The sequence below is a fragment of the Schistocerca serialis genome, chromosome 4, assembly GCF_023864345.2.
Source record: "Schistocerca serialis cubense isolate TAMUIC-IGC-003099 chromosome 4, iqSchSeri2.2, whole genome shotgun sequence".
Classification (NCBI taxonomy): Eukaryota; Metazoa; Arthropoda; class Insecta; order Orthoptera; family Acrididae; genus Schistocerca; species Schistocerca serialis.
In genome coordinates, this window is record NC_064641.1 from 679,111,120 (window position 1) to 679,138,540 (window position 27,421).

The following is a 27,421-nucleotide window of genomic DNA, read 5'->3' on the forward strand; positions in this document are numbered from 1 at the left end:
GCCAGAAAGTTTCATATCAGCGCACACTCCGCTGCAGAATGGAAATTTCATTCTGGAAACGTCCCCAAGGCTGTGGCTAAGCCATGTCACCGCAGTATCCTTTCTTCCAGGAGTGCAAGTTCTGCAAGGTTCGCAGGAGAGCTTCTGTGAAGTTTGGGAGGTAGGAGGCGAGGTACTGGCGGAATGAAGCTGTGGGGACGGGTCGTGAGTCGTGCTTGGATGGTTCAGTCGGTAGAGCACTTGCCCGCGAAAGGCAAAAGTCCTGATTTCCAGTCTCGGTCTGACAACAGTTTTAATCTGCCAGGGAAGTTTCATATCAGCACACATTCCGCTACAGAGTGGAAGTTTCATTCTGGTTCACGATACTTCCGATTCTGCCACTCTGTCACGTCCCACGATGCGCCACTTTACTGTGGGAGTTCCATCCAGTCTACTGGCACGTACACACCGCTTCACTGGCATGACTTATTGTACGGGTGGAGGTTCACACGACCCCTTCGTAGATGTTGTACATCATCTGCAGTGCTCCAAAGCGACAAATATGGCCGGCCGTGGTGGCCGTGCGGTTCTAGGCGCTGCAGTCCGGAACCGCGGGACTGCTACGGTCGCAGGTTCGAATCCTGCCTCGGGCATGGATGTGTGTGATGTCCTTAGGTTAGTTAGGTTTAAGTAGTTCTAAGTTCTAGGGGACTGATGACCTAAGATGTTAAGTCCCATAGTGCTCAGAGCCATTTTTTTTCGACAAATATGCTCTTTTAAAGTGGTGAGTAATGATATGTCCAGTGAGCTCATTTCTATTTGAGGAACCCTTTGCTTCACTTCCAGCTTTTGCGATTAGGGTGAAAGCAATTGATTTTTTTCACTGTGCTTGATCTCAAACGGACTGCCCTGACCATTCGGTCAAGAAATGAATTTTACTTCTATATAAATAGCGCACGAGGCACTGTACAGTGCATGGCTGAAGGTAAATCGTACCAGTATTATCAGTTTTCTTTCCTATTCCATCGGTATATTGAGTGAGGCAAAATGACACTCTGTTTGCATCTGTATGTATCTTAATGTCCTTTTTTTTCATGTTTCCTACGCGAGACATGCGTTCGTTTCAGCATAATAGTCGCCCATTGTTTTTCGATTACAGCTTCTCTAAATGTACTTAACAGTGTTTCACGAGAATTACACTGTCTGATCGAAAGTGTCCATCACCTATTAGTGGACAGTAATATGGTGTATCTCCATCTTTTGCCGTGATGGTAGCTTGAACTTTGCTGACGACGCTTTCAATGTAGTCTCTGAATGTCCATGGAGAAATGGCAGCCCATTCTTCGTCAAGAGCCGATACCAGAGAAGGTGGTAATGTTCGATGCTGGGGTCCACCCAAAAGTGTTCGTTTCGGTTCAGATCGGTGCTCTGGGGAGACCAGTCCATTTCAGGAATGTTTTTATTCACGAACCATTGACTCACAGATGACGCTTTATTACAGAGTCCATTGTTAGCCTGATACATACATGTAAGCGTACTGTCATATCGCTGGTTTAGTTGTGGATTAGCTTTGCGGGCAGCCGCGTCTGTAGAGTGTCGAGCATGGGACAGGGAACTGTTATGTTGTGTAGTGTGTAGCTCTGCATCTGAGAGGCATTGTTAGTATGGAAGTTGAAGTGTTGCTACAAGTGCTATTACAGTAAAGTGATAAAATAAGTAAATGATTTAGAGGAAAGTGCGTCAAGAAGTAATTTAAAAATGAGCAGTGCTGCTGATAACGGATTTGTGTATCCTCTCGTTGCGTGTCGTACCGTACTATATCAATCATCCGCGCGGTGTTGCCGCAGTTATTGGAAGACATCCCATTGGACGCAAGACAATCATTGTGTTACCAACATGACGAATGTGCCTCCCACTCCACAAATGTAATGACAGACCCTCGTAAAAGAACATTTTCAAAGCACTAGAACACAAAATCGTGTGCACACTCACCAAATTTACTTTTATTGGTGGTGAAAATTAAAACAAGAGGCCTATTAGGGAATACAGACGACTCCCGAAGGCATGAAACGCCTTGCAACACGGACCTGTGCTGCCATAAACTTCAGATGAAATTTAACGTGCGCTGTTGTTATTCCAGAACCACTTTATAGCCTGTAGCAATGTTCCGGGTAAATTTTTTGAGCTCTTGGTAAGATCGCTTTAATAATAAACGCAGGAACCGAACCTTACGTTTGTTATAATACGGCTGACGTTTGTGTAACCTCTTTTTCTGCCGGCGGGACAGTGATTTGCGGCGCTGTTATCTTGACACTGATCCCATACGTTTTATGTCGCTGAAGTTTTTCGTAGAAGCTTGCTTCAGATGCCACAGAAAACAGCATATAATTCCATTAGAAAAAAAGAAAGACAAATAATTCAGCGACTGTAAACTAGGGATGGGAAAAACCGACCGGTTAAAATCAATACCGGTATTATAGTTCTGAATAACCTGTATTTTTCGGTATCAATTTGGTATGGGTTATAACACGTGTTTTTTAACAAATACCCGAGTAAAAAAATCGAAATATCAATAAGGCAAAGTGGCAGTACTAAGATTTTTAATTTTTAAATAAACCTTTTTCAATAAGGGGGTAATTTTTGTTCGTAAAATTTACACTGGTTTAAAATATTACATTGTCATAGAAAATAGGAAGAGTGCAAGACTTTCCCCCACATGATATGTACGGTAATTTCTCACTGTCGTCGCTGGACATCCGTTGTATTGCATAATGGCACCAACCCTAGTCTGGAAATATTTTTATGAGGTGATGTAGCAGTGAAGTACAATGCGTCATTTGCTTTAAAACATTGAAGATTTGTCTGCCATTTCTATGAAATACTGAAAGAGGAAGGAAATTTGGTAACAGTGATAAATTAAAAACTTAACAACAGTTTATTCATAGTGTACAAAAAAAAAAACCAGAAAGGAGCGGATCTGCTGCTTGTGTCTACATAATATCCCTTTATCTGCTTGTAGCGCTTGAAAACGAACAGATTAACAAGAAAAACAGAATTCTTCAACCTCATTTTTCACGCTTGAACACAGACTATTCGTAATGCCCAAATAGTGGTATGATCCCCGATTAAAACACTATTTCTGAGCGGAGATTAAAAAAATTAGAATCAAAGAATACGCGTGGTTTTTTGTAGTATTCAACCACTTATCACTTTTAGAGAAAAGCAGAGAACCGTGAACGGACTAAGTATTCTTTTATTTGTCTAGTTAATATTTTAATTCTACAAATCCTGAAACTGTGAGAGAGAGTGTCAAAATGTCTTAACAATTGTTCGATTTTTATTTTATTACAGGAAGTAATAGGAAAGAAAATTCGGTAATTTTGAGCGTTTGTAACAGTTCGGGTTTCTGACGTGAAAAAAAGATACAACCGAACACCTGTTGTTTCAGTGATAACAGCCAACCTTACTCCAAACGATAAAAATGGAACATCAGGAAATTCATCATACTGTGCGCTATAACTGGGCGAAAATCTCATCTCGATATATTTTTTCATTCTAGATATACAAGGTGAATCACCAAAAACTTGCACTGCAAAATTGCGAGAATGGAAAGTGCTACTGATGTACGATTTTCACAGAATGGATTGGTAGGCAGGGGCTCGTATTGTTATCCAATAAACAGATTGTGCGTTCTCGCTTCCCACGGCCGGGTTCCCGGGTTCGATTCCCGGCGGGGTCAGGGATTTTCTCTGCCTCGTGATGACTGGGTGTTGTGTGATGTCCTTAGGTTAGTTAGGTTTAAGTAGTTCTAAGTTCTAGGGGACTAATGACCATAGATGTTAAGTCCCATAGTGCTCAGAGCCATTTGAACCATTAAACAGATTGTGATAATACTTAGAAGGTGTATTTTTTTTTTTGCAAACACACGTTTTTTTAAATGGAACAATTCCTATTGACATTAAGAAACTAAAAGTAAGGTAAATTAGAAAATCAGTCGTGTTTGTTGTAGGATTCTTGTGCCAGTCGTTTAAGAGATATCGTATTTTAAAAACTTCCTACCCCGACAATACCTGTGGTAGCACATACTAAAGAACAACCCAAGTGCGTGCACCTGTTATGTGGATTCTGACCAGTAACGAGACAATTAACCACTACAGGATGCGTTCAAAATAACCACCGGCAGCGGCAACACACGCTTCCAGTCTGGTACGGAACGACTGCTGCACACGTCCTAGCGTTTCAGTTGAGATGTTCGAGCAGGCTGCGGTAATACGACGTTGCAAATCATAGGATGCTGTTGGTATGACCCCGTAGACCGCGTCTTTCAGCTTTCTCCACATAAAAAAGTCTACAGGAGTCAAATCGGGGAACGGGCCGGCCAAGGTATAGGTTCTCTGCGTCCAATTTGGAAACAATTCGTGAAGACTTACTGCAGTACTTCGTGCACTGGGCAGCCATCATGTTGGTATCAAAGTTTCCTCCTAATCTCCAGGGGAATGTCTTCTAGCGTCCTTGGAAGACAGTCGTTTAGGAATGTGGTGGTTTCACTATCCCACACCACGCGTTTACACTCGGTGGGTGCTGACGTTCCACATAACGAAGCCAGCAGGGATTGTCAACAGCCAAATAGTGCATGTTTCGGCGGTTTACGTGGCCGTGATTGGTAAACGCGGTTTCACCACTAAACAAGATACATGTATAGTATCCTGTCTTAATGCCTATATACGGAAGTTAACACGATTCTCATAATCGTTTCCATGAAGCTCTTGATAGAGAGAGGTGTGATAGTGATGGAATCTATGTCGATGGAGTATGCGTAGGACACTTGCCTGACTCCTGCCACTTCATCGTTCGATTGCGCGGGAGCGGATCAACTGCAACAGTAAATGGTTCAAATGGCTCTGAGCACTATGGGACTTAACATCTATGGTCATCAGTCCCCTAGAACTTAGAACTACTTAAACCTAACTAACCTAAGGACAGCACACAACACCCAAACTGCAACAGCAGCAAGACCATTAATTTCCCCATCTTCCGTCGTCATTTGTTTCCTTCTGTCACGTCGTGTAGGTGCTACTATATCACTTTCACGTAACTGGTTGAAGAGGTTGATAAATAATTGCCGAGATGGTTGACGTCTATTGAGACATCTTACCGCATGCACCGTGCAAGAACGAACTGCATTTTTCCTACACTCTCCATGCACCATGAGCATGTCGCCTTTTTCTCCGATGGTGAGTCCCATCGTCCACTCACGACCTACTGCTTGGACTGGTCACACACTAACTGATTAGCCAGTCGCAAAGCACTCGAGGGATAAACAAGCACATTGTAAGCAAACATAACGACATCGTACCTAGCTACTACGCAGATTGAATGGCACAAACAAGTATCGGTGCGGGAACTACTTAAAATACCATGTCTCGTAAACGGCTCGCATTAGAATCCTGCAGCAAACCTCACTGACATTCTAATTTATGCTACTTTCATTTTGTTGATGTCAATAGGCATTGATCCATTAAAAAATGCATGTTTGCACAAAAATACACTTTCTAACAAGGGAACTTCCCCATCGCACCCCTCTCAGATTTAGTTATAAGTTGGCACAGTGGATAGGCCTTGAAAAACTGAACACACATCAATCGAGAAAACAGGAAGAAGTTGTGTGGGACTATGAAAAAATAAACAAAATATACAAACTGAGTAGTCCATGTTTAAGATGGGCAACATCAAGCGAGTGGGCGGTCAGGAGCGCCGTGGTCCGGTGGTTAGCGTGAGCAGCTGCGGAACGAGAGGTCTTCGGTTCAAGACTTGGGAAAACTGTAATTTTTTATTTTCAGTCTGTGACAAACTCTTACGTTTTCATCGCTTTTTGGGAGTGATTACCACATCCACAAGAAAACCTAAATCGGGCAAGTTAGAAGAATCTTTTTATCCATTCGCCAAGTGTACAAGTTAGGTGGGTCGACAACATATTCCTCTCATGTGACGCACATGCTGTCACCAGTGTCGTATAGAATATATCAGACGTGTTTTCCTGTGGAGGAATCGGTTGACTTATGACCTAGCGATCAAATGTTTCCGGTTCCCATTGGAGAGGCACGGCCTTTCGTTTACTAATCGCACGGTTTTGCGGTGCGGTCGCAAAACACAGACACTAACCTTATTGCAATGAACAGAGACGTCAATCAACGAACGGACAGATCATAACTTTGCGAAAATAAAGAAATTAAAATTTTCACACGAGGGAGGACTTGAACCATGGACCTCTTGTTTCACAGCTGCTCACGCTAACCACGGGACCACGGCTCTGCTGAGCTCACGCTATCCTTGATGTTGTATATCTCCCTCATGGACTACTCAGTTTGTATATTTTGCTTATTTTTTCATACTTCCACACAACTTCTTCCTGTTTTCTCGACTGATCTGTGTTCAGTTTTTCAAGGCCTATCCACTGTGTCAACTTATAACTAAACCTGAGGGGGGTGCGATGGGGAGGTTCCCTTGTAAGTATTATTACAATCTGTTGATTGGCTAACAATACGAGTCCCTGACTACCAATCCACTCTTGAAAACCGCACGGCAGCAGCACTCCCCCTTTCAGCAATATTTGCGGTGCAACTTTCAGGATACTGGTCCTGTATTTGGGGTGGCCGTCTTAGCTGCCTCACCCAGTATACGGGGTGCGGCGCTTAGATCCGGACAAATTTCAATTTGAATTTCCCGCGATATCGTACTTCCGCCGGAGGTCGCGATTGGCGTTCTTGAAAGCAATAGGCATCTAGTAAGCAGTTAGAACTTCTAAATGCCCGAGATGTTACGGACAAATGCGGAGTACGCCCGAAGAGGCGCGATTATCGAAAGTCTTCGTGCTGAGCGTTCGCACACTGAAATAGTTCGATTCTTGGAGTACCCGAGATCAACTGATTACGATATTGTGGCCAAGTATAATGCTTCGGAGAAGTCTGGTGTTCGCGTCCTATTATTGTGTTCAGTGACCGCCACACTTATTTGAAAATGGACAAATTGTCACAAAAGAAGTTTATGTGCGAGTGTTGGCGAATGGCGTGAAACCGTGGATGGTAACTGTGACTTTGGGGAGACAATATGTCTTTCAATAGGACGTTGCACCGGCTCATATGAGCCATTTAGTCCAAAACTGGCTGTCGGATGATGTTGCATTTTCTGGTAAAAGGAGTTCTGACCCCGAGTAGCCCGGATTTGAACCCCATCGACTACTATGTTTGGAGCGTAGTTGAAGAGTTATGCCGGCCGCTGTGGCCGAGCGGTTCTAGGCGCTTCAGTCCGAAACCGCGCTGCTGCTACGGTCTTAGGTTCGAATCCGGCATCGGGCATGGATGTGTGTGATGTCCTTAGGTTAGTTAGGTTTAAGTAATTCTAAGTCTAGGGGACTGATGGCCTGAGATGTTAAGTCCCATAGTGCTCAGAGCCATTTTCGAAAGAGTTACCAATAAGACGAGGCACTCTGATGTGGCATCTCTGCGCACCGCTATCGAAGCAGCATTTGCGAAAATAGACAGTGCTGTTTTAAAGAGTGCGTGCGATCGCTTCAGAACAAAATTGGAGGCAGTTATTGCGGCTGAAGGGAGTTACATCGAGTAATGTCACTCTTGAAAGGTACCACTACTTACAGGGTGACAATTATTGAACTATGTGAAATAAAGTCGTCGTAACTTCTGAACGGTTTGCGTTAGGACACTCAAACTGCACGGTTAGCCGCGGGGAATAATGGGAATTTGTGTGGACTTTCTATGGTTTGGTTTAGCGACGAAGCCCACTTTCAATTGGATGGGTTCGTCAATAAGCAAAACTGGCGCATTTGGGGGATTGAGAATCCGCATTTCGCGATCGAGAAGTCTCTTCACCCTCAAGAGGTGACTGGGTGGTGTGGAATGTCCAGTCACGGAATAATCGGTGCGATATTCCTTGATGTCACGGTGACTGCCAAACTGTAGGTGAAAGTTTTGGAAGATAATTTCATCCGCATTATCCAAAGTGACCCCGATTTCGACAACATGTGGTTTACGCAAGACAGAGCTCGACCCAATCGAAACAGGAAAGTGATGTGCTGGAGGAGCACTTTGGGGACTGCATTCCGTCTCTGGGGTACCCAGAGGCCGCTGGCATGGGCTTCTATTGCCCGTCATATTCTCTGGATTTGAACACATGCGAATCCTTTTTGTGGGGCTATGTTAAGGGCAAGGCGTATAGCAACAAACCGAAAACCATTGCTGAGCTGAAAACAACCATTCAGGAGGTCATCGACAGCATCGATGTTCCGACACTTCAGCGGGTTATGCAATTCGTCTGCGTCACATCATCGCCAATGATGGCAGGCATGTCGAACATGTCATAACCTAAATTCGAATATCTGTAGTGACGTCTACATGTTGAATAAAGTGTGCGCACGTTTCTTTTCATGTAGTTCAGTAATTGTCCATTGATAGTGATCGGGCCAAATATCTCATGAAATAAGCATCAAACGAAAGAACTACAAAGAACGAAACTCGTCTAGCTTGAAGGGGGAAACCAGATGGCACTATGGTTGGCCCGCTAGATGGCGCTGCCATAGGTCAAACGGATATCAACTGCGTTTTTTAAATAGGCACCCCCATTTTTATTACATATTCGTGTAGTACGTAAAGAAATATGAATGTTTTAGTTCGACCACTTTTTTCGCTTTGTGATAGGTGGCGCTGTAATAGTCACGAACGTATAAGTACGTGGTGTCACGTAACATTCCGCCAGTGCGGACGGTATTTGCTTCTTGATACATACCCGTGTTAAAATGGACCGTTTACGAATTGTGGAAAAGGTCGATATCGTGTTGATGTATGGCTATTGTGATCAAAATGCCGAACTGGCGTGTGCTATGTATGCTGCTCGGTATCCTGGACGACATGATCCAAGTGTCCGGACCGTTCGCCGGATAGTTACGTTATTTAAGGAAACAGGATGTGTTTAGCCACAGGTGAAACGTCAACCACGACCTGCAACAAATGATGATGCCCAAGTAGGTGTTTCAGCTGTGGTCGCGGCTAATCCGCACATCAGTAGCAGCAAAATTGCTCGAGAATCGGAAATCTCAAAAACGTCGGTGTTGAGAATGCTACATCAACATCGATTGCACTTGTACCATATTTCTATGCACTAGGAATTGCATGGCGACGACTTTGAACGTCGTGTACAGTTCTGGCACTGGGCATAAGAGAAATTACGGGACGATGACAGATTTTTTGCACGCATTCTATTTAGCGACGAAGCGTCATTCACCAACAGCGGTAACGTAAACCGGCACAATGTGCACTATTGGGCAACGGAAAATCCACGATGGCTGCGACAAGTGGAACATCAGCGACCTTGGCGTGTTGATGTATGGTGCGGCATTATGGGAGGAAGGCTAATTGGCCCCCATTTTATCGATGGCAATCTAAATGGTGCAATGTATGCTGATTTCCTACGTAATGTTCTACCGATGTTGGTACAAGATGTTGCATGACAGAATGGCGATGTACTTCCAACATGATGGATGTCCGGATCGCGTGCGGTTGAAGCGGTATTGAGTAGCATGTTTCATGACAGGTGGGCTGGTCGTCGAAGCATCATACCATAGCCCGCACGTTCACCGGGTCTGACGTCTTTCTGTGGGTAAAGTTGAAGGATATCTGCTACCGTGATCCACCGACAACGCCTGACAACATGCGTCAGCGCATTGTCAATGCATGTGAGAATATTACGGAAGGCGAACTACCCGCTGTCGAGAGGAATGTCGTTACACGTATTACTAAATGCATTGAGGTTGACGGACATCATTTTGAGCATTTATTGCATTAATGTGGTATTTACAGGTAATCACGTTGTAACAGCATGCGTTCTCAGAAATGATAAGTTCATAAAGGTACATGTATGACATTGGAACAACCTAAATAAAATGTCCAAACGTACCTACGTTCTGTATTTTAATTTAAAAAACCTACCTGTTACCACATGTTCGTCTAAAATTGTGAGCTATATGTTTGTGACTATTACAGCGCCATCTATCACAAAGCGAAAAAAGTGGTCCAACGAAAACATTTATATTTCTTTACATACTACAGGAATATGTAATAAAAATGGGGGGTTCCTATTTAAAAAAAACGCAGTTGATATCCGTTTGACCTATGTCAGCGCCATCTAGCGGGCCAACCACAGCGCTATCTGGTTCCCCCTTCAAGCTAGACAAGTTTCGTTGTTTGTAGTTTTTTCGTTTGACGCTTATTTCGCGAGATATTCGGCCCGGTCACGATGATTGGACCACCCTGTATATTTGTAAAAGGATTTTAATATTGATTTGTACTTTTTAGTAAATTTGCTCTTTAAAAAATATTTCGTTTGTCCGGATTTGAGCGCCGCGCCCTGTAGATTCACTTTAGCTGTGAGGTTGCGGTAGAAGCGTTGCCCCGCGACTGACCTGGCTGAGCCCCTGAGGCGGCGGCTCGTCGTCCGGCCAGTTGGCGCCGGCGACGGCGTCGTACTCTGCCTCGGCGGCCGCGGCGGCCGCGGCGAACCTGGCGGCGTCTCGCGGCAGCGGCAGCAGCATGGCGCGCGCCGCCACGGGCGCCGGGCCCGGGCCGGCCAGCCACAGGCCGGCCGCCAGCAGCAGCGCCGCGCTGCCCAGCGCGCTCCTCCTGCTCATCCTGCTCGCTCCTGCACACACGAGCACGGCAGAGCCGTCGTCAGAGCGACCCTCCTCTGGCTGGAACAAAGCCGCGGGCTGGGAAAAAAAAATCCTTAAAAAAAAAAAAAAAACTGGCGACGTGCGAGTAGGATTCGCGCACTGAATTATCTACACACATTAAGCAACACCTCAGTTACGAGAGTTGCGGAAACTGTACAGGAAATTGGAATAGAAATCAACATAAACGTTTCCGCCCTTTTTATTGCCCATGAAAACCACACATTGTATGTTGTACCACCATGCAGCGAGACCTTCGGAGGTGGTGGTCCGCATTGCTGTACACACGGGTACCTCTAATACCTAGTAGCATGTCCTCTTGCATTGATGCATGCCTGTATTCATCGTGGCGTACTATCCACAAGTTCATCAAGGCACTGTTGATCCAGATTGTCCCACTCCTCAGCGGCGATTCGGCATAGATCCCTCTCAGTGGTTGGTGGGTCACGTCGTCCATAAACAGCCCTTTTCAATCTATCTCAGGCATGTTCGATAGGGCTCATGTCTGGAGAACATGCTGGCCACTCTAGTCGAGCGATGTCGTTATCTTGAAGGAAGTCATTCACAAGATGTGCACGATATGGGCGCGAATTGTCGTCCATGAAGGCGAATGCCTCGTCAATATGCTACCGATATGATTCCAGTATCGGTCGGAGGATGGCATTCACGTATCGTACAGCCGTTACGGCGCCTTCCATGACCACCAGCGGCGTACATCAGCCCCACATAGTCCCACCCCAAAACAGCCCATCTTGCTGCACTCGCTGGACAGTGTGTGTAAGGCGCTCAGCCTGACTGGGTTGCCTCCAAACACGTATCCGACGATTGTCTGGTTCAATTCATATGTGACACTCATCGGTGAAGAGAACATGATGCCAGTCCTGAGCAGTCCATTGGGCATGTTGTTGGCTCCATCTGTACCGCGCTGCATGGTGTCGTGGTTGCAAACATGGACCTCGCCATGGACGTCGGGAGTGAACAGCTGCCGAGAATTATTCTGGGTCGTATGGCCGTGGTCCATGGAACTCTTCTATCCCTCACGTTACGTCCAAAGCTTCGTTGGACATCTTCGGAGGTTCTTCTGGTTGTGCTGAGTCTTGCCGATTCACCACAACCAGGAGCACTTCCAAAAATGTCCAACGTAGCTCTGGACGAAACGTCAGTGATAGAAGAGTTCCATTAACCACGGTCATACAACCCGGAAGAATTGTAGGGATCTGAAACATCTGGTCGTGAAAGCCTTCATTGTATGGTCGGGAGTGAAGTTGCGCATCATGCAGCCTATTGCGCACAGTTTGAATCGTAACACGACGTCCTGTGACAGGACGAAAAGCGTTATTCAACATGGTGTCATTACTGTCAGGGTTCCTCAGAGCCGTAATCCGTAGGTAGCGGTCATCTACTACAGTAGTAGCCCTTGGGCGGCCCGAACGAGGCATGTCATCGACAGTTCCTGTCTCTCTGCATCTCCTCCATATCCAAACAATATCGCTTTGGTTCATTCCGAGACGTCTGGACACTTCCCTGTTGAGAGCCCTTTCTGGCAATAAGTAACAATTCGGACGCGATAGAACCGCGGTATTGACCATCTAGACATCGTTTAACTACAGACAACACGAGCCGTCTACCTCCTTCCAGGTGGAATGACTGGAACTGATCGGCTGTCGGACTCCCTCCGTCTAATAGGCGCTGCTCATGCATGGTTGTTTACATCTTTAGGTGTGTTTAGTGACATCTCTCAACAATCAAAGGGACGGTGTCTCTGATACAATATCTACATTCAACGTATATCTTCAGGAATTCTGGGAACTGGGGTGATGCAAAACTTTTTTTGATGTGTGTATATACACTGATGTGACAAAAGTCATGGGTTACTGATATGCACATATACAAATGGCGTTACTATCGTACACACAAGGTACAAAAGGGCGCTGCATTGACAGCGCTGTCACTTGTACATAGGTGATTGACGTGAAAAGTTTTCTGACGTGATTGTGGCCACATGACGGTAATTAACTGGCTTTAAATGCGGAATGGTAGTTGGAGCTCGAGGCATGGGACATACCATTTCGGAAATCGCTAGGCAATTCAATATTCCTAGACCCACGGTGTCAAGAGTGTGCCGAGAATACCAAATTTCAGGCAGTACTTCTCATCACCGACAACGCAGTGGCCGACAGCTTTCACTTAACGACCGAGAGCAGCGTCGTCTGCGTAGACTTCTGCTAATAGTAAAGCAGCACAGCGTGAAATGTGCGCTGAAATCAATGTGGGACGTACGACGAACGCATCCGTAAGGACAGTGCGGCGAAGTGTGGCGTTACTGGGCAGACGAACCATTTTTTAACAGCACGATATCGCCTGCAGCACCTCTCCTGGGCTCGTGACCGTATCGGTTGGACCCTAGACGACTGGAAAACCGTGGCCTGGTCAGATGAGTCCCGATTTCAGTTGGTCAGAGCTGATGGTTGCGTTCGAGTGTGGACTTGGACCCAAATTTTCAGTGAGGCGCTGAGCAAGCTGATCGTGGTTCCATAATGATGTGGGCCGTGTTTACATGGAATAGATTGACAAATGACTGGAAATGGTTATGTTCGGCTACTTGCGGGCCATTAGCAGCCCTTCATGTTCCAAAACAACGGCGACATTTTATGGATGAAAATGTGCCATTTCAATGGGCCACAGCTGTTCGCGATTGGTTTGCAGAATATTCTGGACGTTTCGAGCAAATGATTTCGCCACCCACATCGGCCGACATGAATCCCATCGAATATTTACGGGACGTAATCGAGAGGTCAGTTCGTGCACAAAATCCTGCACCGGCAACACTTTCGCGTTTATGGACAGATGTAGAGACGGCGTGGCTCATAACTTCTCCAGGAGACTAACGACGACCTATAGAGTCCGTGCCACGTCGAGATGCTGCACTATGCCGGACAAAAGGAGGTCCAGTACGATAGTAGCAGGTATCCCATGACTTTGTTCATCCGTCCAGGGAATCGAGGGACCGATAACCAAGCAGTTTGGTCCCTTCCTCGAACCCCCCCCCCCCCCCCCCCCTTTAAATCAACCAACGAGAGAATCGAGACTCTCAACGAATGTTGGCTGTTAGGGTCATCGATACTAGCAAGATATTAGTCCCAGGAATTCTAAGTCCGTATCAAAACCCGGCCGGAGTGGCCGAGCGGTTCTAGGCGCTACAGTCTGGAACCGCGCGACCGCTGCGGTCGCAGGTTGGAATCCTGCCTCGGGCATGGATGTGTGTGATGCCCTTAGGTTAGTTAGGTTTAAGTAGTTCTGAGTTCTAGGGGACTGATGACCTCAGAAGTTAAGTGGCATAGTGCTAAGAGCCATTTGAACCGTATCAAAATCTCTACAGTAGTTCCTCAGACTAACCCAGACATGCAAAAAGAAGCAAGCAGTTTATGTATGTAGAGAGAGAAGATTCATTAAAACATTTTTATTTACTTACTAAAACATGACGATGAATTACATTTTGTGTTTGCATTGCGGGCTTTCAAAATAAAATGGAGGAATGATGTGTGGCCCTCAACTACGTACTCTCCAACTCAGAGCTGCAATATTAAAAGTTTTGGCTGGTTTCGTTGTCTATTGGCTGGGATACGTAGTTGCCGCATTACAGGCCAAATACTGCTGAGTCTACAGTATACGATAAGATTACACACTTGAATCGAATGGTAGAAGGTTTGTATCACTCGACAATTGCGAATTATGAATGTAACATATAAATTTATAAATGAAAGTCTGCAATTAAATAAAACCTGCAGGTACTATCTTAACGACTTTAAATGGTGAGTACGATAGTAGAAGTACTTTTGAGAATGCGGTATATTTCTACCAAACACTTATTGGTGTCGATGGTCCAGCAATTGAATAAAATATAAACTAAATAAAATGGGAACATTAGATTCCTACTTCACGTAATTAGTTATGAATAACATCATAGCTCGCGAAATATTCACTTTCAAACGCTTCACTGTAGAAACTACGGAAATCTCACAAGTTCACAAGTCGGTATTCCGAAGTATATCTCTTGCGACCACGCGCTAACCGCTCCACACTCTCCAAGTCTCTACCACGACCGAGCGTCCGTCGCGCCGATACGTCCAGCAATCCCGTGTCCTGTGCCGTACTCCAGAACCCTTCACCCGAACTCGCTTCCATCCAGTCTCCCCATTTACGAGCGCTGTGATTGGCTAGATCGCTCGCGCCATGTCTTCATGCCAACGCACCCACACAAACATAATGAAACACATCCGAACTACTGGATTTACATTTAAATAACTTGAAATTAAATAAATATCCCTACGGCTGGACCATAAAGACGCTTTAACCCACATTATTAGATACATAAACAAATTAAATAAACATATATATAAAAAGAATAGAGCAAAAGGTAGGCCAGTAGTCTAATGTCTCTACTTTCTATAACATAGTAAATATGTTACTAATTTCATCATGAATGGTATATATTGGATACAAACAAAGACATAGATGAATAAATATATTTATAAGCATGCTGCTACCGTTTTTTTCGTGTAACTGTGGAGTACGTATGGCCTGACACAATCGATAGTAATCGGCCACTTTGACCTCCAATAACTCATGTAATATTTAAGTTACATGCCTGTAATTCATACCAATTTAGGTTTACACTGGTAATAGCTTTCTAAAGACATGTAGATCGACGAAATCGGATGAACCGTTTAGATTTCGGAAGTTCCTTGCTGGGTGTTACTTATATAATTTATCGTCAGATACTAAACTTTAACTAATAAATATATTAAAAGTCTGATTACACCATCAGAATCGTCGTGCAAACAATGGCAATGTACATGTTTCTTTTTGAGGTATCGATTCATCTGGCTACTATTAATTTCTGTACGAACTGTGAAATGTCTGCCATGAAGGTTTCACAAAGTCCGCCATCTTTGGCACTCCCTGCCTGTCTCCTTCATAGACACAGCGCCACCATAGGATTCCCAGTCACGTGGCTGATGCACCATGCGATCCGGCCGTTGTGAGGCACCACGCGGTGGCCGCCACTCTGAACTTGGAATGTTTTCAGAGCGCCACACTCGCCCGTTATCTCACAGCATGTAGTGATGTTCGTCCATTATGCTTTTGACGTATGATAAGTAGAAATCACGTTCAAATCGCAAAAAATGGTCGTGCCGAAGTTAAACACCGTCGGTCATGACCAGTACTTGGATAAGTGACCGCCCAATTACTCTGCGCTCTTGGCTTTTTCGCCTTTGCGTTTACGGTAGAGGGGACAGGAGAGGTGATGGCGTAAAATCCCTGATTACCAGTCTTTGCCCAAATGTTGTGGATTCTCCGCTGTGGCTCATGAAGTGCGGGCATGCGGCGGTGTTGATGGCGATCCGTGCGTTCCGTTCCAAACGTTAAGTTCGGCGGCCCCCATGGTGCTAATCGAAAGGAATAGGCTACGTGCCGGAACCGGCTTTCGCCATCTCCCTTCTCTCATCATCTCCAACGCCAACATGACACTACACTACAAACACACCCATTAAGTCACCGAGTAACCGACACACTTACATACACAGCTCTCATACTTCGCGAAGGAGAGGTGCCTACGGGCGCGAAGGGTAGGGAAAAACAATTAGACGGCTGAACCTGCCCTTCGAGGTCTCTCAGCCATTCATGCCGTACAGTTTTACTTTAATAAATAGCAAAATATATTTTTTGTGTCATATAATTACAGTTTAAAGAATTTCAGATTTTTTGTTCTACTTGTACTGCGAAAACTTGCTGAATTTTATGAGACTAGGTCAGCGGGAAGCATCTTATAGGTAAAGATGAGAGAGTTTTCGAGTGCCGAAATATGTAGCATAAATGGCTGTATCTTTTTATTGCACTGTCTTAAAAAGCTTAAAATTTTTACACTTCCAAGGGAGCATAGACGTTAATATATCGACCCGTTCTTGAGAAAAAGGACTCTTAATGGTTTGACTGACTGACAGACAGACAAACAACAAAACGGTAATATCTACATTTATACTCCGCAAGCCACCCAACGGCGTGTGGCGGAGGGCACTTTACGTGCCACTCTCATTACCTCCGTATCCTGTTCCAGTCGCGTATGGTTCGCGGGAAGAACGACTGCCGGAAAGCCTCCGTGCGCGCTCGAATCTCTCTAATTTTTTATTCGTGATCTCCTCGGGAGGTATAAGTAGGGGGAAGCAATATATTCAATACCTCATCCAGAAACGCACCCTCTCGAAACCTGGACAGCAAACTACACCGCGATGCAGAGCGCCTCTCTTGCAGAGTCTGCCACTTGAGTTTGCCAAACATTTCCGTAACGCTATCACGCTTACCAAATATCCCTGTGACGAAACGCGCCACTCTTCTTTGGACCTTCTCTAACTCCTCTGTCAACCCGGCCTGGTACGGATCCCATCTCTCTCTCTCTCTCTCTCTCTCTCTCTCTCTCTCTATTCGTTTAGTCGGTTGCGACTCTTCGTGACCCCATGAACCAAGTCACGCCACTTTTTCCTGTCTTGGACTTTCTCCCGTAGACCTTCCAGGTTGGAACACATTGCTTCTGTGACGCCATAGATCCATCTCATCCTCTGACGTCCTCTTCTTCTAGTTCCTTCAATCTTCCCCAGCATTAATGTTTTTTCCAGCGAGGCATGCCTTCGCATTGTGTGCCCAAAGTAGGTCAGCTTTTGTTTTAACATTAGACCTTCCAGGGAGAAATCTGGTTTTATTTGCTCCAATATTGATCTGTTGGTTCTCTTTGCAGTCCATGGAACTCTAAGAAGTTTCCTCCAACACCACAATTCGAAGGAGTCAATTCTTCGCCGTTCAGCCTTTCTAATGGTCCAGGTCTCACATCCATACATCACAACTGAAAAGACCATAGACCTCACAATACGGATCTTTGTTGCTAGTGTTATATCTCTGGACCTTATAACCTTGTCAAGGTTTGACATCGCCTGTCTACCGAGCAACAGGCGTCTCCGGATTTCATGGCTGCAGTCGCCATCAGCAGATATCTGGGAACCGAGATAACTGAATGTGGTCACTACCTCCATGATTTCTCCTGCTACATTCCACGAATTGGTAGGTGTAGTTGCCATAATTTTCATTTTCTTTACATTCAGTTTAAGACCGGCCTTTTCACTTTCGTCTTTCACCTTCACGGGTCCCATACTGGTGAGCAATACTCAAGTATAGATCGAACGAGTGTTTTGTAAGCCACCTCCTTTGTTGATGGACTACATTTTCTAAGGACTCTCCCAATGAATCTCAACCTGGCACCCGCCTCACCAACGATTAATTTTATATGATCATTCCACTTCAAATCGTTCCGCACGCCTACTCCCAGATATTTTACAGAAGTAACTGCTACCAGTGTTTGTTCCGCTATCATATAATCATACAATAAAGGAACCTTCTTTCTATGTATTCGCAATACATTACATTTGTCTATGTTAAGGGTCAGTTGCCACTCCCTGCACCAAGTGCCTATCCGCTATAGATCTTCCTGCATTTAACTGCAATAAGGGTTCCTTTTTATAGATTGGGGCACGGAACCCTAAAAAATTCTTGTTGTCATAGAGGACGTAATTTGTCAGTCAGTCACGCTACTCTGTTTCCCACTCTTCACTACTCGTGTTCTTTCGAGTCCCTTTTCTGTCTCACGCCGTCTCTCACGTCCACTGCTGCCAGTGACCTCAGCTTAAATCTACCAGACAGTAATTTGTCTTTGGAATTTCACTTTCCAAGTTGTTGCTATGGTTTTCAGGCCGAATTCTTGTTGGATGCAGCTCTCCCATGGTAATCTATCCTTCGCAAGTCTCATCATCTCTGGATAACCGCTGCGATCTATTTGAACTTGATTACTATAGTCAGGACTTGGTCTGGCTCTACAGTTTTTACTCCCTCCCCAATAGTTCCTTCCATTATCAAACTGACCAAATGTTTGACACTTCTGGATGTGTCCTATCAACCTATCCCTTCTTTCAATCAAGTTGTGCCATAAATTTCTTTTCTCCCCAGTTCTATTCAGTATCTCCAAATTTGTTATCCGATCTACCCATTAATTAAGCATTTTTCTATATCACCGCATTTCTAAATCGTCTATTCTCCTCTTTGATGTACATATGCAGACTGCAGCGGCGGATGAAAATTTGTACCAAGGCCAGAATTCGAACTCGGGTCTCCTGTTCACTAGGCAGATGCGCTAACCAGTACACCATTCTGGCACAGTCGGTTTGGACAGCTCCACAGACTACCATAGCTCGACTCCCTCATAAAACCTAGGCCAGGGGTAGGGGAAATACAAAGTGAGCTGAGATGTGAACGGGATTTTGGATTGAGTAAGGAACATCCAAGGGTAGTGCGACCAGTTGTGCAAAGCCACTGTGCCAGGGTGGCGTAGTGGATAGTGAGCAAGAGACCCAGGTTCGAATTCTGGCCTTGATACATGTTTTCATTCGTCTCTTCAATCTGCCTCCTTGTTTAATCTCCTACATGCTACTGGCCATACGTCTTGCCCTCATTAACGTCCGACTTTGAGGGTCGGTTAATGCGCACTAGCTGCCATGTTCACTACATGTCTGTAATAAACCTGCTCAGATATTGTGTCTACACTTGCGCGGTGCAGCATATGGCCGTCTCATTATGGCGTTATACACGACACATATTCAAATGCAGCTACCCTCCACATGACTTTTGACCACCTAGTTCATATAGGAAAGCTGCATTGCCTGAAAATTACTGCCAAATGCAAGAAGACCCATAGAGGATGGATGATTCGTGCAGGAGCTAGCATGGGAGTTGACCTTCGGCATAAATGTAAAGCATGGCGTTAAATAGACAGAACGAACCATTACTGTTCGATTACACCATTGGCGACCAATCACTGGGAACAGTAATAGCCTGAAATTCCTTGGTGTATAAGTACAGAGCACACAAGTGCAAATAAACCATAAAAGTAGTTGTAGTAAAGGGTAGTGCCAGACCGAGATTCACTGGAACAATATTAAAGTAATATGAATCTCCCACAAAAGAAGTAGCTTACAAAAGCCTCAACCGTCCGATTCATGAGTGTTGCTCGACTATCTAGGATCCTTACCAGATATGATTTACAGAGAAGATAGATAAGATCCAAACAAAGCAGCACGATGAAAACAAGCCAGTACACAATCCAACGAGTTTGTCAATTTAACCTCAGTTCTGAAGAAGACGCTGCTCGTCTGTGCTGTATTTTGAAATAAGTGGTAGTGGCTACAAATACAGATAAATTATTTCTACCAGTGACTCCGGCGTTGTGCATAAAGAAGAAGAAGAAGAAGGAGGAGGAGGAGGAGAAGAAGAAGAAGTAGACGAAAATATGACATTGGTCCAGGGAATGGTTTAAAATTAGAGACATATACGCATGAAAACCTGTTAAAGGAAATGTTACATTCGGAACCTGATGGGTACATCAACTTTCTCCAAATGAACAGCGAACTTTTAATAACCTATTTTGAATTACTTCGCTCACATATTGAAAAAGATGATGCAATTATACAAAAATTTATGTCTTCTACTTAGACCTCTGACAGTTCAATAAAATACGACAAAGTGGGAACATATAGCCTATATCACCTGTGGAAGAACCAGACAGCTTCGGTTTTTGTTATTTATTGCACTCCCGCTTGTATGTTGTACGTAGAATATTGATTTTCTTTGTAACCTCGTCCTGCGTAATATACTCGTATATGGCTAGGAAAGACACGACACCTACACCATTTCTGTGATTGCCAATGCTATTTCGTTTATGTCTTTGATCGTAGTATCCATAGTTGTGAAATTCACTGTACAAAGAGGTAAATTGTCATAAACCTCTTTTTCACTGAACATATGCGACGAAACATCAACACAAACGACGTCCGCCATTTTGTGAAATTTTTTGTCAAACAAAATTTCTCTCAAACACGCCTGACACGCTCTGTGCTTGACAAACACGTTAAATAGTACTGTACACGGTCAAATATTTGACAATCACAGTACAGCAGGACAAATTTCTTGATCGTGTAGGGGAGCCTTTAAATATCAACCATATAGTTCGTTTATGTAAGTGTATTTTGATTCAGCGTAAGTTATTTGTTTTAACATGCTACATTTCTGAATGTGATATATGTTGCATTGTGTACAAAAGTTGATTAATTTACTGATTTTTTTATTGAACATTACGTCGGGAGTGTACAAGCCGGCTAGCACCGCGGGTCGCCAATCCCTCACGGTACTACGTCCTAAGGGTCACAAAAAAGTTCACATCATTTCTTTCACAATTATTTATTTTATTTAAATTTTATACGTTTCCTATTATTATCATTATCAACCGATAATCTTGAAATAAATGGTTACGGGTTCACAGAAATACATAAAATGGTTGTTTACCTTGCTCATTAAAAGTTAAACGCGCTAAAGAGTAGGCTGACAAAGCTTGTGACGCAGTTATATACTGCAGAATACACAAACCACTGATGACTTAACATCTGACGACTAACTAACGTCGTTCCCTGCAGCCCTACGTCCAACTCTTGTTGCAGCTATTGCATTGGTGCGCAAGTGCGAAAGTTTAAAAATAACGTGTCGTGAGAATTTGTTTCGATTTGGGATCTCTTTGCCCCAATCGCAGCTGGATTGGTGTGAATAAAAAGAATTAAGTTCTACGAGGACTAGCCGTCTCTTTTCCGGGAGGGAATGAGAGATGCCAAAATGACCTCTATATAAACGAAATGAATGAACAGAATGTACGTGTCATTGCGCGGAAAATGGAGAGGATCGCGATGTCGCCATATTTAGAGCTCGCAGATGCCTGAACACACCCACTGTTTGTAGGATATTGCGTGTTAAAGCCAACATTGGGGCACTCCGTTCAGAATGGATAATGACGACATCATTACCGATTGCTTTTAATGCAAAGAAACGAATACCGTAAAATCGACGTTTACCTGAACCTTTTACCCCCTCTACATGATTACTCCACAGTTACACTAAACTGTTTAACAGAACTTCATTCAGACCATTTCTCTGCCGTTCCAGTCTCGAATAGCACGTGGGAAAAATAAAAATTTAAATCTTCCTCTGCGAGATGTGATATCTCTTGTTGCTTGTATTACTGTGATTTCTCTACGTAGATCGGAGTTAATAAAGCATTTAAACTTCGACAAAAAATCTCATCGCAAAGGAAAACGCCTCTGTTTTAAAGGTCGCCACATCGACTAATTTATCATAACTGTGACACACTCTCCCCTATTTCGCGATTATAGCAAACGAGTTGGTCTTGGTTGAATTTTTTCGGTGTCCTCCGTCAATGCTATCTAATAAGGATTCGGTACCGTGCAGCAACGCTACAGAAGAGGACGGACAAACGCAGTGTAGGCAATCTCTTTAATAGAGTTCTAGCATCTTCTGAGTGTTCTGCCAATAAAACGCAGTCTTTGTTTCGCCATCTCCACAACATTGACTAAGTTATGGTTCCAGTTTAAGTTGTTCGAAATTTTAATCCCTGGGTGTGTTTTATCGTGTAATCGAAATTATACGAAATTTTTTAGCACTCACGTGGAGGAGCGCCGTGTAGATCTTCTTGTTCTTCTTCAGCGTTTGTCACAAAGTGTAGCAGGTTCCGCATTTTTCGCTTTCTGTCCCCACTAGGTACTAGGTATGATGTTGTGCTTCGTCAGATCTTCATCTACCTATGTTCTTGTTCTATCTTGAGGTCTATTTGGGGGAGGGAGATATGCAGTCACCGTTAGCTCGATCCCCGAATAAGTCATACGCCACCGCCTTTCAATGAAAACCGGCGTTTTGCTATTGTTTCTTCCTCTGATAGAAGTACGTGTCTATACCAGTTCATCTTCTAAATTATAGGTGCCATTCAATAAGGGCTTGATTAAATTATTTTGAAAGCCGTTTTGATCTTTGGATGACTTTAATAGACGATAAACGATGGTATCACTTGCAAACAATCTAAGAGGGTGCTCAGAATGCCTCCTAAGTCGTTTATACAGGGTGTCTCAGGCGCAATGGTCAGTATTCAGGGATAATATAGCAACGATCATTCAAACCATAATGTCTAGTAGACATGGGCTCTAAAATGCATACCTTAAGAGCTATGAGCACTTATTCATTTCGAAATCTGTTTTATTAAATTCTTCATGTGTGTGGCCACATTGCCTGTAATTGCTTTACAATTTGTGAGGATATTTTTGTTCTGTCGTTACAGCTACAAGAAATGCTGGTTTTTCTCACCAGACGCGTTTCACTTTATTGAAGTAAAGCATCATCAGTGGTCTGTAATTAAAGATATTTACAATGTGATTTGTTTTGTAGATCGAAAAACAGTTCGTTAACAAATTGGTGGTAGCCGTAAAACCAAGCAGAAATTCCCGTATGTAAAAACCAACAATCTGTTAACGAACTGTTTTTTTGATCCAGAAAATAATTCAAATTGTAAATATCTTTAATTTAAGACCACTGATGATGCTTTACTTCAATAAGGCGAAACGCGTCTGGTGAGGAAAACACGCATTTTTGTAGCTGTAACGACGGAACAAAAATACCCTCAGAAATCTATTCCAATGCAAGCTCTTTTGCTTTTCATATTTTGAGAGATGCTTGTACGGACCCCAAAATAAGAAAAAATGTCCAATAAACGTGGGCTCTAAAGTGCATAGCCTAAGAATTATGAGTACTTGTTCACCTTCGCTATTGTGAATCACATGTCCTCTATTGAACAAGTGCCCATAGCTCTTAAGGTACGCATTTCAGAACCCATTTTTACTAGACAAGTCTTTCATGTTTTGGTCGATACTACCTCCTTCCAAAATAAGGAAAGCAAGGAGCTGGCAGTAAGAGAGATTTGTTTTATTGTATCGAAAATGAAGTGCTCGTAGCTCTTAAGGCATGCATTTTAGAACCCACGTTTACTGGACATTTTTCTTTCTAATGATTGTTCCTTTCTATCCATGAATATTGACAATTTTTCCTGGGACACCCTGTGTAGATTGGGAACAGCAGAGGGCCGGTAAGACTGACTGGTGTCTCACTCGATGACTTTTCCTCAGGTACTACTACGAGCTGTGACCTTTCTGACAGGAAATCATGAATTCAGTCCCTCATCTGAGACGATACTACATAGGAACGCAGTTTGATTAGAAGCAGTTTTTGAGGAACGGTATCGAAATCCTTCTGGAAAATTAGAAATATAGAATTAATTTGTGATCCTCTGTTGATATCACCCAATACTTCGTCCGAGTAAGAAGCCAGTTGCGACTCACAAGAACGATATTTTCTGAATCCGTACTTGTTATTTCCCATTATATGTTTTTCTTTGAGGGTTTTATAAAGTCGGACACAGTACATGTTGGACAATTTTGCGGATGTCAGCAGGGACACCCGCGGATACGCACATCAGTGCAGGCTTCTGTCCACAAAGTCAATATTACTGCGGACATGTCACCAGCCGCACAGACCTGTGCCGATAGGTCGGTGCGGCTGCGTCCGAAGTCCAGCGGCAGGTCGGTGCCCACGCCTTTGCGAGGTGCGCGCCGCGCCAGCAGAGACGGCTAATTGTGAGTGCGGCGGGGGCGAGGGTCCTCAATGAGGCGCCCCCGAGCTGCGACTCCTCCCTAATTGCGCACCGCCCCCAGCGCTCGCCGCTGTCGTCAGCCGCGCGTACGCCACACCTTGCCACGTAGAGGCCGGCCGACCCCCGCCTGCGGGTGGGCTACATTTCCGGGCCGTTTCTCAGACGCCGTTCCGAGGTGCTCTGCTGGACGTAATGAGGTCGTGAACCCACTACCAAGGACATATTATTATTACTACCATTATTATTATTATTATTATTATTATTATTATTATTATTATTTGCGAATAAGTCTATTAGACTGTCCAAACTACTTGAGATGGGCAGTAGCTCTGCTTTATGCCAATATTTATTTAATTCACGGCCTGTGGGGCTCCTTTCCCTCTTCAGACCACATTGTTCTTGTGGTATCACATGTCGATACCACCCTACTGGCGTTTCACAGTTGGTGACGTAACTGCAAGTTTCCGTTAGACGCCAATAACGGTCGCGCGGGTTCTGGTAGACCCAATGGTGCACGCCCGATGAGCCGCGTCTCCAGTGGCTCTGTACCACGAGTGCTCTCTGCAGTTGCAACATAGGATGGCCAGTGGCAGTCACTCGCCCCACTTGCACATAGCTTCTTTTCTGTGATACATAGTACAGCGAGCCTCATCTTTGTTGCTATTGTGTGAGGTGGACTGTAATTCCTGCTGCATTATTTGTGATGAGTCTTCCTATGCTTGGAATAATACAAAATAAGTAAACCTTTTGTTTGTTTTTCGCTAATAACTTCTGATCCTGGCCAGCATTCCTACAACAACAGTTGCTGCACTATTCTGTAGTCCATTTCTCCTTATTGTTGTGTACAAATTCGTACCCGATAGTTCTAGTCTTCTTCTTTGATTTTTCCTCTTGGTCACCTTGCCATGTGAATTTAGCAGTTGAAGATATTGCAGTTTCAAACGTGTTCTGCTATAGTTCACAGATCAATGTCGATCTTACCAGTCTGTTTCATCATGTCCTTTCGGGATATACTATCAAAGAATCCATTTTTTTCCATAAACCTATCTTGGTTCTTTCTTTTTTTGGATATTAACCTACATTTTTAATCGTCCTATGGACACTAGTGTATTGTTTGATGTCGCATTTGCCTCTGACTCGATATTATTCGTCTTTAAGTTTTGAGCCAAGAATTTTTCTTACATTTTTGGGTTCTTTTTTTATTTTGTTTTCAGTCATGTTTTCCTATTCAGAATTAGCGTTTCTGATCCATAGTTGCATTCTAGTTTAATTGTAATTAATGGTGTAATGTCTTAATTTTATGTGCTTGGAGATACAGCTCTTGTTGTCGGTATTTTGGGTAATTATGTACTCAGTTTACATTTTTTGACACCTAATTTCGTTTCCTATTGTTCGATTCCACCTACCTAAGTTGTGTCACAGAGATATTTAAATTGTGGAACTCGTTCAATAATGCCACATTTCTTCTGCCCAGTGTGCCTGGAAACCAACTGCTCACTAAGTCTCGGCTGAGTGCACTTCGAGGCTCTTCGTCCGCCTGCAACGCTCGCTATGACCAACGGTCCACCTGCAGTTCGAATCTTCGTTCAACCTATTCGATGACCGCTTGAACAGTTACCGTGTGTACGACTGTAACTTTCGTAGTTCGTGCACCTTGTGTGTTTGTATGCATGTAGTTTCGGTATGGAAGTATCAACGATCGTCCGCGGTAAGCCATACGGTTTCTGCAAAGATTAATAGAAAATCGAAGTAGTGCGGGCTTCGATTTGACGCTGTTCAAAACAGGAATCAACTTATTGCCGAGAAATGTTTAAGACCAAAGGTTGTAAGGCGTTTCGTTCAAAAGAGCATCACGTTGCAGTTCCGTGTAACACTTGCTAAGTGCACCAGTAAACACCCGATTCTTTAAAGAATCGAACTCCCAAGCCTTCAAATGTTTGATTAATTTGCAATTGTGCTAACGTGTTAAATATTTCACGCTAAGCATACAAGCGAGAAAAAAAGTTTAGTGAAGCTTTGAAATAATTTCTTGGAAGTCGCTAAGTGCTGTCATTATGAAGCAGTGGATGAATATAGTCTCTGTTTTTAAGGATTAGCAGTTTTTCACGTACAACAGTGTTTATGACGTCATATCTCGTGAACTGTGTATCATACAGTGATAAAGATTTGCAAATGGTTCAAATGGCTCTGAGCACTATGGGACTTAACATCTGAGTTTCTTCAGCCCCCTAGACTTAGAACTATGTAAACCTAACTAACCTAAGGACATCACACACATCCATGCCCGAGGCAAGATTCGAACCTGCGACCGTAGCATCAGCGCGGTTCCGGACTGAAGCGCCTAGAACCGCTCGGCCACAGCGGCCGGCTAAAGATTTGCAGGTACATTATATGTGGTAGTGTCTGCGAACTTCGTTGCGAAAAGAGTCGCTATTAAGGAAGTAATAAATTGAAAGGTAGTGTCTGACGGTGAAGTTTTATTGAATGGACAGTGAAAACGTAATAAGCGATAAACTTTTTTCCTTTCATCATTTTGTGGGGGCTCTTAGCGAGAAAAAGGTGTGGTAAAGGTTTGAAACTATGTGTAAAGTTTGTTGGAAGTTGCTAAGTGCTCTCATTCTCAAGTCCGCAGTTCGTGGTCTAGGGGCTAGCGTTCCTGCCTCTGGATCACGGGGTCCCGGGTTCGATATCCGACCGGGTTGAGGATTTTGTCTGCCCGGGGACTGGGTGTTTGTGTTGTCCTCATCATTTCATCATCATTTGTGAGATTGACTAGATTGGATTGTGAAAAGTAAATGGACAGTGTAAAAATTGGGACTTTCTATGGGCGCTGATGACCGCGCAGTTGAGAGCCCCACAAACAAACATCATCATTATCATCATCTCATTCTCAGATACTGGATGAATATAGTTCAGGTACGTGCGCGCTGTCAGTAACACTCCCTCAAGACAAAGACACAGTTTCTAGCTGTAAAACTTTTATTACTATATTAGACTTGTAACATAGGATTATACCTCTTAGTGCGTGTATGAGAGGAATTTGAATTTTTAAATTCGATCAATAATTACGC

General features: G+C 43.9%; 2 protein-coding genes across 5 annotated transcripts in view; one reads left to right on the plus strand and one right to left on the minus strand.

Annotated features, from left to right (window-relative positions):
* LOC126473165 (DNA ligase 3) overlaps positions 1-27,421 on the plus strand; it is a 651,156-nt gene that overhangs the window by 59,124 nt on the left and 564,611 nt on the right. The gene's annotated exons all lie outside the window — the stretch shown is intronic.
* The window catches only part of LOC126474681 (uncharacterized), a 77,326-nt gene that overhangs the window by 9,319 nt on the left and 40,586 nt on the right, over positions 1-27,421 (minus strand). Inside the window, exon 3 of the mRNA XM_050102160.1 lies at positions 10,451-10,735. Coding sequence (XP_049958117.1) covers positions 10,451-10,735 — 285 coding nt within the window. The remainder of the gene's footprint in view (positions 1-10,450; positions 10,736-27,421) is intronic.